This window comes from Helicoverpa zea, chromosome 10, assembly GCF_022581195.2.
Source record: "Helicoverpa zea isolate HzStark_Cry1AcR chromosome 10, ilHelZeax1.1, whole genome shotgun sequence".
Classification (NCBI taxonomy): domain Eukaryota; kingdom Metazoa; phylum Arthropoda; class Insecta; order Lepidoptera; family Noctuidae; genus Helicoverpa; species Helicoverpa zea.
This window is the reverse complement of record NC_061461.1, coordinates 2467205-2482428: the sequence shown is the minus strand read 5'-3', so window position 1 is coordinate 2482428 and position 15224 is coordinate 2467205. Positions and strand designations below refer to the sequence as shown.

Sequence of the window (15224 nt, the reverse complement as noted above, 5' to 3'; positions counted from 1 at the left end):
ATTCATAAAACTACCCATATGCAAGGTGTCTACAATTTCTCCATCAAAAAGTTCACTAAAGGCTAGTGTTTTCAAACATTAGGCTGTTTGCAGACAAACATCACATACAAGCTAACGACCGCCATTAATGCCAGAGCCACCTTGGACTAATGGTTTTGTTTTGCTTCACCCTACAATCTTCTACTAATAGAATATATTCTTTTATTCTAGAAAAATACTGGCTATTTAATGTTATCGTTAATTTAGGTTTTATATGAAGGTATTAAAAGTTACTGTTGTTTTTGTGAGTTCTAGATTTACAGTTTTGTTAATTAGGTAGACGAAGATTAAGATCTTTCGAGGCTTTCTAAGAAAAGATGAAATAAATGTGTATCGAAATATAATACGAATTTTCTAACGACTATTAGAATTCATTATTATTTTTTCTAATTTTTTTAACTACATAGTGTACCTAATTAGGTAATGTATAGGTAAGTAACGCATGCATCTTTTATTTGATTTTTTAACGTTTTGAGCTATTTCTTTTATGTAAAAATGAGTGCCGATTTATTTCAGTGAGTCTTGGACACACAATCCATGAAATGCCACTTTCAATGCAACTTACTCACACAAATACCTTCAAACAAATGGATAAATAAACACCACACATCAGATAATGCCTGGGCATTAATTCAGTTATATTCAGGTAGATTCGGCCTCTATATTAATACTGCACAGGTGCATAATCGCCCAATAACATACGACCACAGATGCACCTGCCTTGATCATGATTAGTTCTGTCTATTTGTTTCAATGATCTGTGGTTATAGATGGTGGAATGTTTAGAGGGCACATTTGACTAACAAGGAAATAACAACAGATTTTAGTTTGGTTTATTTTATCTATTTTGTTTAGATACATTATTATGGTCATGACCTTAAGATGCTTATCTACAGTAATATAATAAAGATGTAATTTCTTGTTTGCTTTTTTGTACCTTGAAGGCTCCGAAACTACTGAAATGATTTTAAATTCATTCAGTGTTGAGCTATACTCTTTGCAAGTAACATGGCTGTATTTTATCTGGGTATGGGCAGTACGATACCTGCGATATGCTGGTGAAACCGCGGGAAAACGGCTAATTAGATTATATCAAGTAGTTTGTAGTTAGGTCTATCATTCTATCATTAGAAGCTTTTCAGCTAACTGCTGCAAAGGCAAAAGACAGAATAGCTAACTACTTAAATTGTGTATGAATAAAAGTTTAGTACCTAATTGTACAAAGAATTTCTTTGATTCCAACTAATAAAAGAAGTCTAGGACCCATTAATTAAATATTCATTGAAAGTCTTGGATCAGCCTATAAAAGTCTTAATTACTCGATCAAAGCCGAAGAGTAATTTACTTTAAAGATTTTGGTTATTACAAAGTAGATATTTCCCAAACCAATTACATTAACAGGGTCACTAAGCTCCAATTATTTTTCTTCTGTATTTGTTTACACGTGTTTAGTATTATATGTTAGTAGCTTCCGCCCGCGGCTTCGCCTGCGTAGAGTTCGGTTATATCGCGTTTCCAAGAGAATTCTTCAAAAGTCCGGGATAAAAACTATCCTATGTTCTTTCTCAAGGTCAACTCTATCTCTGTACCAAATTTTATTAAAATTAGTTAAGCGGTTTAGACGTGGAAGCGTAACAGACAGACAGACAGACAGAGTTACTTTCGCATTTATAATATTAGTAGGGATTTTCCATTTAGGTAGTCCGTGTATAAATATTATACTTCTTTCACTCCACGCATGAAGCTCAATAAATTTCAAACGTAAGAGGAAAAAGTCTACTAATGTTACCATTTAATATGCCACAAGCATATTGCCATGAACCAAGATGAATAAAAAATCCGAACTCCTAAAACCCCACCTTTGGTGGGTAAATATGGTCTGTCTTCGAAATTGGCGGGGCCCTTAAGGTCAAAGCCTGCCGGGGCTGTAGGGTTGGTCGAAAGAGTAAGGGCTCCAGAAGAATCATAAATGAGTTTTCGTCAGTAAAAATTGATAGGTACTACTACACATAATAGCATGATGGGATCATTCAATTATTTCACAACTGATCAAAAAAGTGTGATTTTATATCGGAAATTGAAGGAATCTCATTTGAAGATGTTTTCCTTATACGACAAATTTTTGCCAATACCTATCCATTTCTCAAGCCCACACAGTTGAAGTTCCATGTAGGTGTGAATTCATTGACATTACAGGTTTCCCTGAATCAACAGCTGCACGATTTTCCCAACTTAGTCGAAACCAACATAATATATATAGAGCGAAAAATAAGCCACGTTAACCTAAATAAACATCATTCAGATAATGAGAAGAGGTTGACGTCAGCGCGGTCAAAATGTCGAATGTGTGGGTGGTGGGCGGCAAAAAGACGAATGTGCCTACTTGAGGTTTTAGTATTATTGTCTCTTCGTTTTGTGGTTATCGTGACGAGTTCTGTTTTGTTTTGATTAGCTGGAATTGGGTTTTGGATTGGTCATATAATTGGATGGTATATTGGACTGGTGCTTCTTATATTACGAGTTTCTTACGTAATAAAAGTGAAGTGATACAAGACCATTGATGGTTGACGTTCGATACTGATACAATTCACGCTTCAGTTTTACACTGACTCTAAAGTCTAAAGCATAGAATCGTACTGAATGGCCAAATCACGGTATGAGGGTCCGTTCAGATAGACCGGGTCGGAGAGCATCGGCGCGCATTTTTCTTTACACACAGACCGGAGCCGATCGGCTGCGCGAGCATTAAAGAGCATGCAAACGGAGCCAAACGTCAAGCAAAAATACACGATCGGAGCCGGTCGGCTCCTTTTATTATTTCACACCGAGCGCATTCGAGCAGTCTCAATGACAAAAGCAGTGCGCATGCAAAAATAAACCTTACTTCAAATACTAAGTACTCAATTTTCAACGTATTAAGAATTTGATCTGCTCTCCGACCCGGTCTATCTGAACGGACCCTGAGAGTTTTCAGGATCTATTGTCATTCTACGGACAAAATGTAGGTACGGTAATTAATTAACGTAAATGTAGGTACCATTACCACAACAAAATTAACTAAGACAACCCAAACATAAAGATGAACAAACGCTTTGCTGTGGCTCAAAACCCGGTAACCCGATACAAACGTAAAGGAACACAAAACGTATTGCAGCTTACTGCAACTATTACAGAAATAGGAAACCTAGTCGTTAAGCCTGCCTGTCAATTTGTCTTGGAAATCCACTTCAATTATCCGCGGACAGTCACCTGAGACTGTGCCAAAGTGAGTAATGGCGCCAGAATGTGTCATATGTGATGTAATTTTAGCGATACTACGAAACTACGAAATTACTAGTAGTTTGGGGTGTGGGAATAAATATTTTAGCACAGTCAAGGTGGTGCCAAAAATGTTATAAGAAGTAGTGAGTTGGCTGAACTTTCACTTTTTTGTCGTGTTCAATGTTTTGGTGACAGTGTTTAGTTTGTTCTTGCAACAGGTTACCAGGTTGTTAAATTGAGCATTGATATTTCAATGCTAAGGCTATCTGCCCACGTTAAGTTTTGGTAGGACAGATAATAGGGTCGATTTTTTGTAGGACGTTCTTACTGTGTATTCCATGTTCTGCTACGAAAGATCGGCCAATCGGCTCCAATTATTTGACGTGGGCGGGCAGCCTAAATTAGCATATAATACTATGTACGTGTAAGTTAAGAGTGAAATTATGTACTTCGTACAACAATGCCAAAGTAGCACAAATTCACATTTTCTTCGAAAACATTGAATTATGGGAACAATTCCAAATTACGGTTTTCCATTACGGTACGTCAGTCTTCAAACCTTTGATCTATGGGATTCATCAACGTATCCAGTGTCGCAAAGGGTTTGGTGCCACTGTAAACTAAGCGGATATAGACGAGTTTATAACAGCTGTTTACAGAATGCTTTTATCACTGATGGTTAGCATCAGATACAAAACAATAGATAAAAATGTGACTTCTGTCAAACTTTCTAATCGGCCTATATCTGTAAATTATCTGTAAATTTATTAGCCGAATAAAAGTTGACAGTCTGCAGGGGTCCAACGGGGAAGCTTTTATTTCTTATTTATAGAAATTAGTCCCAACTTAATCCCAGAGCCCTTCCAGATCTCTTCACGTATGTTAAGAACCGTTTTTAGTTGCGTACCATAACTAAGCTAGAACTATCACCGCTCAGCTGTCACTGGCACCATACAAAACACTTGACACCTCTCAAATAACAAAGACACCTCCATAGCTCTCAGCGTACGAACAAATAATGCGTGAGCTATTTCTGTTCAATAACGCACAGCAATGTGGAATAATGAGGATTCTAGTTCATTAACCGAAATTAGATCGTAACCTAGTAATAATATAGTTTGTTTTAGCTTTTATGATAGCTGTATTTTTTTTAATCGCCATGATTACCGTTTGTAAGTTGGTAGGAATATATGAATTTTGATGTCTGACATTTGACGATACCAAAGTGCATTGTTTTAGTACTAGTTGTTTGCCGCGGTTTCATCCACGAGCCGGGACATCCTCTTTCCGTACCTGGACCAAATATAGTAGCTTATAATAGTCACATTGTAGCTTTCCGACAGTGAAATGATTTTTCAGGTTCAGTAGTTTTGAAGCCTTTTATTAACCAACAAAAAACTGTCCTTATTAAGTAGGTACATTAGATGTTTAAATTCTTTGGCAAAACATAATTATATTCAAAAATCTAGCAAAACTTCTGTAAAAACTTTATGGTTGTCACGAAGCCATTTTCCATGAAAACGGAAAAACCTTTTTCATTAAAGAATTATGAGACTTTCCTATCGATATCTCATCCCCCTTAACAGGAGGACATTAAATTGTGCGTAAAAGAAATAAATCAAATATGAACGATTTATTTCTCCTTCACGTAATGATTTTGGTCATCCCTTGTGCATATTACTTTGAAAATGTTAACGCATTTTATCTTAAGCTCTTGTTATTTAATGGAGAAGATAAGATCACGAATTAGAAAAACAATGTTGAATAGTTGAAGCAAGGGGCCTCGAAATAAGGATAATGATTTGCAAATATCGCGAAAGTACAATTAAGTCGCAATAAACAAGTTGACATTTATGTCCATGACGCGATATTGCGAATAACTAAATTAAAAGCCCATAAAGTCATAAACATATTAATTTAAAAACAACCTAAAGCGCGAACATCTCAAAGCAATAAACGTCCAAAAGATTACCTAAATTAGTATCATATTTTATTTCTGTGTAATCTCACCAAAAACCTTACAAAAAGGTAATAACTTCATACAAATTAAGCGATAAAAACGAGCATTATAATAATTTTTAAAAACTGTCACAAACGGCGATTTAATGTTATCATTTATTATTAAAGAGCACCCTTTATCCCGAATAAAAATCTTATTTGGTATATTAACACAAAAACCTCATATGTGGGTCGTGGTAATTATTTTATTAGGCTGGAAGCCGGTCGCGGCTTTCAAAGCTTAGGGCCAACCGGGCTTATTTAATAAAATAATGCTTGAGCCCAAAGGAAGGGAATTACAAAAAGAATAGATAAGTGAGGGTATATGAGCATGAATTATTTAGAGCGTGTAAATGAAATACGTTTTGTATGTAGAAAGGAGATGAGTAATGGGCAGGGAATATGGTTTTGAACAATACTAGTGACCCGTCCCGGCTTTGAGTCGATGTAGTGAAGTGTGTAGGTATAGAAGTGTCATAATATGAACCTTGAACCTTTCTTTGAAAGACGACATAATATTCCGTTCAGATGAACTTAGCATGTATACTTGTACAGACAAAAAATTTACTCATTTTCTACAATTTCAACCTCAGTGCTGCACTGTGACGCACACTGTATGATTCTTCTGGTCAGCAACAACAAATTAAGTGTTTATTCTAAGCAGTCTATATCAAAAATCTACCATAACCTAACTCTTTTTATAGAAACCTTGCATTAAAATGCTGTAAGTATTCCTACCAAACTTTACAAGGAATGCCGTAGTAATTAGACGATCTCATCAGGAACATCAAAGCCATTTTATGAGCCCCTGCAAAATGGCCGACTTATCTTTTATGTTGTGAGTAACGCGACTTCGAACAAGTATTCCGCTAATTTGATTTTAATTAAATTTTAGTTTAATGAATTAGTTAATGCGCTAAAAGTTTGAAGGAACGCTTCGGTTATTGGAAATGCGTTAAATACTTTGCAAGATTTTTATACGTAAAAGGAAAATTGTTTTATTAAATTAACTGATTTAAATAAGAAAACTGGATTTTCCTTGTGGTAGTCGCGTCTTGCTATAAATAACACATTATCGATAAGTGACTTTATTTTTAACAGCTCACGATAAAACAGCTGAGCCTATTAAGACGAATGTCGTCCCCATGCGTTGTCAAAATCGAGCCCAGTCAAACAAAAGTACCATAATACCATATGAAACTGAGACACGTAGCCAATAGCTTAGCCACAATACTCTTGCCGACGAAATTAACTTCACCGCAGTAAATGGTGATAAAAGCAATAGAATTTAAACCTCAATTGTTATTGGTACACTCAAGACATTACAGCTACGTTTACTTTCCCTATATGATACCAAAACAATTAGGTTTTACAGCTGTAGGTTTCATTTTCTAAATAGACTTACAAGATAGTCTGATGTTGAAGGAAAATTAAATTTTAATGGCATTAACATCAATTATTTTAAATTCATGGCCAGCCGTAAAGGCTAAAGACAACTAATATAATAAAGCTGAAGAGTTTTTTTTCTTTGACCCACCATTGATGTACCTACAGGAACTACTAATCCAATTTGTAAAAATCTTTCAGTGTTAGATAGTCCATATTTATTGAGGAAAGGCTTTTAGGTATAAGGGCTAGTACAAAACAAAAAGGGTCGAATTTTGCATAAAAACTAAAGTATCTATCGATAGTTCACATAATAGGAAATACTCTCAAACCCAATTCCATGACGCCTTCCAAGCTTCTTCACTTTATTTAACCCGTATTGCATAATCCTCTTCTCACCAAAATTAAGCAAACATCTCTAAGCTCCACATAGTAAAATAAACTGTTAAACATTGTCTTCCGCATCCCTCAATAACCCGACGAAATATAATAGTGTTGTCGATACCACATTTCCTGCATTTATTGATAGATTTTTTGGCGGTGCGCCAAACTGGGCTAGCTTCGCGTCAAAATAAATGAGCCCTTTGTAGATACAAAGGGCTCATTTATTTTGACGTTTATAATACACTCCATGACATTAAAAATGACCGATATTAATAGTGACGTGTCTTTGTGACAATTAAATATTTGAATATATTCCTGTCAGTTTTCTGTGGCATGACTATTTATTACAGTGTTGTATTTAGTAAATAGGTTGGTTTTATTAGGATTTTGTATGTCGTTGTGGCGTGATAAATGGTTTACACGTGAGTTTATTAAATATGTATGCTTGTTTTATTTTACTTGTAGTGTTTTTATTTCATGTTTTAGGCCGCGCGTTCATTTGTTTGTGTCATTTGTTTTTGTGTGCTATGTGTTTTGTACTAATCTGTGTTTGATCTGTGTATATTGTGGTAAAAATTTTTAATACGTGTAAAAGGCAATATAGCCCTAACTTGTTTGTTTTAAACCGTGATCTAAAATATTTTTTTTTGTGACATATTTTTCAGCACTCTGTGAAAAATATTATAAAATCTGAACTGAACCAATGATATTATTGCTCCTAGCTTCCATGCTTTAGTTCTTACAAACAAAACAAAAGGAGGAAAACCACCCATACTACATTTGCACACAATATCAAAACTTTTGCATTAACAGTCTGCACTGCACATTATCAAGTGCATGAATCATGATGCTATCACCCGCGGTCAGCTGTTCGCAGAACCGTAATGACGTAACTACATTACGAATAATAAACGGAACTGAAGGAACCGTGGAAGTACTTGTGTTGTTTTGTTAAAAAGGCGTTTTAGAAAATTGAAAGATGCCTAATTTCAATAAAAGTGTTTTTTTATTAAACCAGCTTTTATCCGCGGTATCACCTGCGTCCCAAGGGAACTACTTCTCGTACCTGGATAGGGAAAAAAGTCTATCCTATCTCCGTCTCCAGGTAGCTATCGCAGCCACATCGGTTCAGCCGTTTGAAATAGTGTAGCTATTTAACTAGCACAACTTCCTAAAATCCATAAAGCGATTTCAGCCCAACCCAGGCATCGAACTCGAGTCCTCTCACAGCAGTCATGCTATACGACTACTAAACCAACGAGGCAGTTATAAACATAACAGGTAACTTAAACCTATGAATAAAGAGCAGTTGAAAATTTACGAAATTACCTAAACAATGTTTATAACATGTTCCCCGGATTTTTGGAACGTAAGTACATCAAAAGTTTGGCCATTACCGCAACTAGTTGAGTCGGGTAAAAATTTAAATTTATGAATGCATAATTTATTCATTGCCGGTTATTTCGTACTAACTCGCAGAATGCTTTGAATTGATTCGTCTGGAAACTTACAACGCTGTCTGAAGAGAACAATTTTGTTGATTCATCAATTTATTTGCACGTGATTGGTGAAAAAAGCACTTTCTTTGATGAAATAAAATGAATGTAGCAGCTATATGCTAGCTATATTAAACGTTTATGTGTATTCCAGTCAAATATACTTAATTATAATTATGTTGATAAAATTATATTTCCAAATGGGAAAGTACAGCTATTCATTTATCAAACATTTTGCTTTTAAACATCAAACGACAGTTTGGTATGGCAAAATATATTATGGAGGTTCGTTTTGATTTACAGTTACGATGAAAGGATTTAAATTGGCAGATATCTTAATGAGCATATTAAAATTAATTAGTACATAAATAAAAGACTTACCATAAACTTTGGACCACTGAGCCGGCGGTCGCCAATCCGGGTAATGTTTCGGGAATTTCTCCCTTGTCCAATACGTATGCAGCACCATTTTGTACACAGTCATTTTATCCGGGTTGCACACATCAGTGTCACCGACTGCCGCTGCGGCGAGCGCCGGCAGCAACAACACTAGTAACAACCGCGCCATATCGATATCGGCTATCGATACTTTCACAACACTAAGGCATAGTGGTCGATGTCACAACATTTCGCGTTTGTACCTGGAAAGAAAAAAAAACATTAATATTGGAATAATAAAAAAACTAGCAACGATTAATATTCACGGCTGACTTAGACTAATATGAAGATATCAGAAATAGATACGCATTAAACCTTATTAATGGCACATTTCTCGCTACAACATTATATAAAAAGCGCTGTCTATTTTAATCATGTCTCCCCATCTTCCTACCTCACCTATGGTTCACAAATGAATGAAACGTATAGTAAAATAGTTGCCGTCTGGGTGAACGACCTGTCTATTTCAGTCCCTTTGAGGTGAAATATCGGCTGGATCTCTACGGAACTTTTGACGCGTGTCCGAGTGGGCACTTGACTTAAAGGTGTCTTATTTTTCTTTGGGAGAATAGAAGGTATTTTGAAGAGTGACATTCTGGGTGAGTATCGTGTTAGATAACAGCTAAGGTAGGTTGAACAAGAACTATATTAATTTTATTGTTCATAAAAGTTCCGAAGGGGCCTGAGTGTGTCTTAAGGGTTTTATTATAAGGAGCTGTCAAAAAACTTTCACTGAATGTAACTACAAAACCCCAGAGTATCTACTATAAATTCATAAATATACAATGGGTGACACAGTTGTCGGCAAACCAATGTATACTTAAGACTTATTTGAAAAATAAACCCACTTACTTCTATATCCGCCCACACATTAACCTAACTCTCAATAAATATTTCAACACTCGTATTTTCAGCTCTCTCGTTAAAACCACAAACTGGGAGCTTTATGAAAAACCTTATTTGTTTAAAACACAACAAAATGGAACACGGCTGTTCGAACCGGTTCGGAAAGAAAAAAAATACATGGATTTTGCTTTACTATGTAACCATGGTAGCGGGTGCTCTAGTAAATTTTATTGTATGCGGTTATTTTAATAGCTTGCTTTTATTTTTATGTGGTATGTGGACTGGTAGCCAATATAACTGATGGGTATACGTCACGACATAATTTCCTTTGATATCGGTTTACCAAACATATGTGTTACTACATACTTATGTACCTGTACGAAACTTTATTCATACCCATGTTTACGAAACTTGAATGTACAGTCAACCTCAAGTCAGTGGTAACAGTTTTATAGGAAAATCGTACTTATTACTATTGAGCTAAGGTGCATGACAGTTACCACTGATGTGCGGTCTACCGTACCTCTACCATTTAGACAGCTTCTATTTTGTTACTGTCTGATGAATACGCGGGGCAGCAAGAGTGGAACGACTGGAGTATTTTTGTGTTGTCGCTCTAATGAAATCGAGGCTTATATTACCACCATTATAACAAGCTCCAACAAAAGGACAACAACAACCCTCAAATGACATTCCCAGAATATTCCAAATTGGGTAAAAATGTCGACCTCTCAGTTATCATATTGAGCGATCATAAATATTCGCTGGCCCGCGGGACCGTGTCTGTGAAGGGTGTCAGCCTCTTTTTGCCAATATTTTGCCAATATTTCAAAAAGAGAATGTACGCTGACGTCAACGTCGCGTCAGCATACGGCCCTTTATTTCGAACAGCTATTCGTTATGCGTTCCACGTTTAAAATAAGAGCGGTTACGTTGGCGCTGTGGGCTCCGGGTTAACTGTAGGTGCTTTGTAGGGTTAAAAGCGTCATGTACTTAAAATGGTTTTTGACTTGAATATGCCCGAATGATCTTAAAGTAAATAAGTTTTCCATTATATAATTAATAGGTTTAAATATTAATCACTTTGAGCGTTAATATTTTATGAGAACATTAAAATGCTACTACTATTTGTCCCATCGCATGAAAAATAAGATACTTTTTCTAAGAAAAAAAAAAGGCGAAACTAAAAAATAAGCTCAAACTTCAAATTATAACGGATCACTTTATAATTAACTTTTTAAGTGATGGATTTCACTAAAAAATAATCCTGCGCTTATTTTTTTTATTTTATTTTCAAGTAATTTTATTAAACAGCATTAATTAAACTTTATTCACGATCAAAACAAAAACAATGATCAACAAACAAGCGTTAAAAGTAACTTCAGTGCAAAATAAAAGGTAACAAAATTTAATCCTAATCCGCTCAATAGAACATAAAATTCAATGGAGTTTATATATAGGTACATAGAAGTTTTTATTGGATGTCGGGTACAAACTATTCAGTAGAAACGAGGGAAATACTATTAGCTGTCGATTATGTTCAGGTTAACGCTGCTAGGAATGTATTTGTACGGTTATATTACTTTTTGCGTAGAAAAAGTTTCACGTTCGTGACAAAAAGTTGTAGTAAACCCTCGAATAAAAGTCGGTCCCTAATGTAAGAGTGTGTTGTTAAGTGGTAAAAGCAAAATAAACAGGAAAAAGAGATTTTTCCTGTAAAAAATTTTGTTGTATGGCTAATGCGTATCGCAAGTTCTATTAATAATTGGTTAGTCATAACCAAAATAGCCAGTACTACCACTATAGAAAGTTTATCGATTTACATAACTGAAAAATAACCCAATCCCACACAGAAACTACACAAACATTCAGTTCATTAAACCTTTTCAATTAAATCTCGGACCGAGCTTATCGATATCGATAAAGCGTAATCACGTCACTACATTTTAAAGGCACCTTTTTCCACAGCCGTTAACACTTTCAAAAGGCATTAACTCGCGTGATCCGAATGTATTAGGGGCTCGTAAACTATGGGTATTATATTTAATTTAATGAAACCGTTTACTTACTAAACTCGGGTTTATTTATGAATATAATGATCGTAGTTTCGTGTTTATTTATAAGTATTTTAAAGGGGATCGTTAAATATGGAACACTCTCAGACTTAGTTGGGTAAGTTGGAAGTATCAAGGATGTTTACTTTCAGGGACGCCTAAAAGCTTTTTAGTTTGTTATTCGTAAATATACCCTTTTGTGTAAGTAATTGTTAGTTTAATATTTAATGGCGGACTTTTTAGTATTTTTTGTGATACAAAAAAACACTTTTCTTTGCAACTTTTTTTGACTCCCTCGACAAAAAGTGTGATCGTATACAAGTGTATTTTTTAAATTGAATTCTCGCTGACATATAAAAATATTGATAGGCTCGGTTCGCAAGGGACCTAACACTGACATTCGCAGACTGATATTTTTTTTATAAAGTGAAATATTGCGACGTTATTATTATATTCAGCCTTAGGGAACCCGTTACATACGTGACGGCCATATTGTGTTGTGAATTACAATATATTTTTAGTTATTTAGGCTTGAATTTGAAGACGATATTCAGTTTCCAGTTGGATAGATTGAAGCTAGGCTCAAAATATCAAATATTCATGTTATAATATTAATGTACATACTTACATACATAAGTGTTGATGTAGATTTCAACTAAATCAGATCAGTCATTTAAGCGTGAAAGCATTACAAACAAACTTACATTCTCATTTATAATAATTTAATTACGTGATTTTCGTATAAATTAGGAACAGACACAAACTTCATTATAGTTGATGACTTAAAAGGTTTTCGATGTATTTCAATTTGACAGGCTTTATTTTGGATTGTCCTATTGCTAAAATAATTGATTGTTAACCTAGTTTAGTCTGTGTTAGTGTCTCTAAATGGGAACTCAATACTAATTAGCATTTCAGTCTGTTCATTGACTTTAGGCGAAATACGTAGTAGAAGTTCATTATGTTTATATCGGGTGTACTATGCCAAATCGAATGACAAATAATCGAATGCCAATTGATCGACCACTATAAATAGAAATTCTAAATACTCGAACATTCATAATATCGAATGGTTTTTAAATCGAACATTCAATACATCGCGCAGTCAATACATCGAGTGTTCAAAATATCGAATGTTCGTTTGATCGAGCGTTAAATGCATCACATAGTCATTCTATCGAAAAATCTATATTTTTTATGAATACAAGAAAAACTCAAAATTTATGAATAATTTATAAATTTTAATGTAGTTTTTATTATTTAACATTTTTTCAATCGCGTTATCATCCCTTTTGCCTCTTTTTTGTAAAGTAGGTCTTCCCAATCCCGCGTTTGCCTTTTCAATCCACACAAAATTTTAAAATTTACCTTTAAAAGATAAGAATTAAAGATTAAAATGTGATTTATTAGTAAATTTTGAGTTTTTCTTGTATTCATAAAAAATATAGATTTTTCGATAGGATGAATACTTATGCGATGCATTTAACGCTCGATCAAACGAACATTCGATATTTTGAACACTCGATGTATTGACTGCGCGATGTATTTAATGTTCGATTTAAAAACCATTCGATATTATGAATGTTCGAGTATTTAGAATTTCGATTTATAGTGGTCTATCAATTGGCATTCGATTATTTGTCATTCGATTTGGCATAGTACACCCGTTTATATCTACGTTGTATGTTTTGGCAGAAATCTTTATTACATTTGGTATTGATTGCGATTTCATATCAAAGATTATTATCTTATTCAATGTGCAATATAAGAACTGAGGTTATTATTTTCCAAAGTTTAAAAAATGTGATTGTGAGAAGTACTGTCTTTAAGTAATTGGATTAGCTTGCCCGTAGCTCTGAAAAGAAAAAAAATCAATTAAAGAGCTAAGAAACTGAATAATATTTAAATGGTATCATAAGTCTAGATTTAAAGTCAATTAGTTTCGATCTCATTTTTAACAGTACTTGAATCTTGAACTTGTACTTGACTCTACTGTCTATAACTGAGACCCAATAACATAACAGTATTATTTTATCCTCCCATAAAGTCTCTCATAGTAAATTTAACTTAAGTTGATACTCCACCTCACAGTATTTGTTTGTGGCCAAATCCTTTGATCACTTCGCGATACAGATTGTGAACTTTAATATCCTATTTTAAATACTTAATTATACTTCTATATTGTTGGAGACACTATTATCATAATTTTGGGGAAAACTTTCCAAGAAGCATTAACTTGAAGATCGTTTAAGACGATTGTGGGTAGACTTCGCACTGTTCCTCGTGTCGGGAGAAAATGCTTTTAAAATATATTTTCTTTTATATTTTTCGGTGGCGTTTTAAACGACACTGTATTCAAGCTTGTTTCCTAAATCACTCAACAATCTCTTTGGGAGGTTCATTATGTCTGTTCCGTGTTATATTTCTGAAAGCCTTTTCATATTTTTTCAAGAGCGTTGAACATTTATTTCTTACGCTGGTACACTAAATACTGTTCCTATTTCTGTTTAGCACAATATCATTAAAAGTTTCATCAATTTATCAAAACTTATAAAGACCAATGATATTCCCAAAATACAAACGGTAATTACAAGTTCAAAGCCGTCTCAAGTTGCGGAAGAAATTATCCTTAATTACGGTGAAAATTTTGACAATAACCGGAGCTAATCCCGGGATATCGTGGCACAACATTATCCAATAACACAATTTTAGTAATTTCTCAGTTTATTATTAATCTCATTTTCAGGGAACGTCCCCTTAACTTGTAGAAGTTGTAACAACTCGCCCGAACTCGCCCCTCTGTTGTTTTTCAGAGCGCAGTGCCCTCGGGGGTTGTAATTCGATTAAGTTATTGTTTTATGTCCTATCGTCTGGATATTGTACGGTTCCGCGTGATAGCTGGTGAGGTATGATTATTTCATTCAGGGTGCAAACAGGCTAAGATATCTTATGTTGCAATAAATCTCAGATTACTTCAAGTCTTCAGCTGTTGCTTAGTAAGTTTCCAGTCATGCTGCGTAGTTTTAAACAGATGTCTTCTTTAGAGTTGCCTATGCCTATTCTGAAAGCAAAGTTAATTACACCTACATTCCCTAACAGTAGACGTACTAAATCATCTTATGACAGCCCTAAGACCGTCGCCAAATACCGTATAATACTTCCTCGCGAAAGCACTCCGACTGCAAATATTAGTGCAAAGTTCAACATAAATTCAGAATATTAAAACTAAGGAACTTTGTACTAACAAGTCAACATTGGCACTTGAAGGGGTGAAGGGGGAAGCTCATCGAGATATATACAACACAGGCCAGCCAAACTTACA

General features: G+C 34.7%; 1 protein-coding gene across 2 annotated transcripts in view; it reads right to left on the bottom strand.

Moving 5' to 3' along the window:
- Positions 1-15224, bottom strand: part of LOC124633818 (spondin-2) — a 51670-nt gene that overhangs the window by 20769 nt on the left and 15677 nt on the right. For both annotated transcript variants that reach the window (XM_047169174.1, XM_047169173.1), the window contains exon 2: positions 8946-9205. In XM_047169174.1, coding sequence (XP_047025130.1) covers positions 8946-9132 — 187 coding nt within the window. In that variant the 5' untranslated portion in view covers positions 9133-9205. The remainder of the gene's footprint in view (positions 1-8945; positions 9206-15224) is intronic.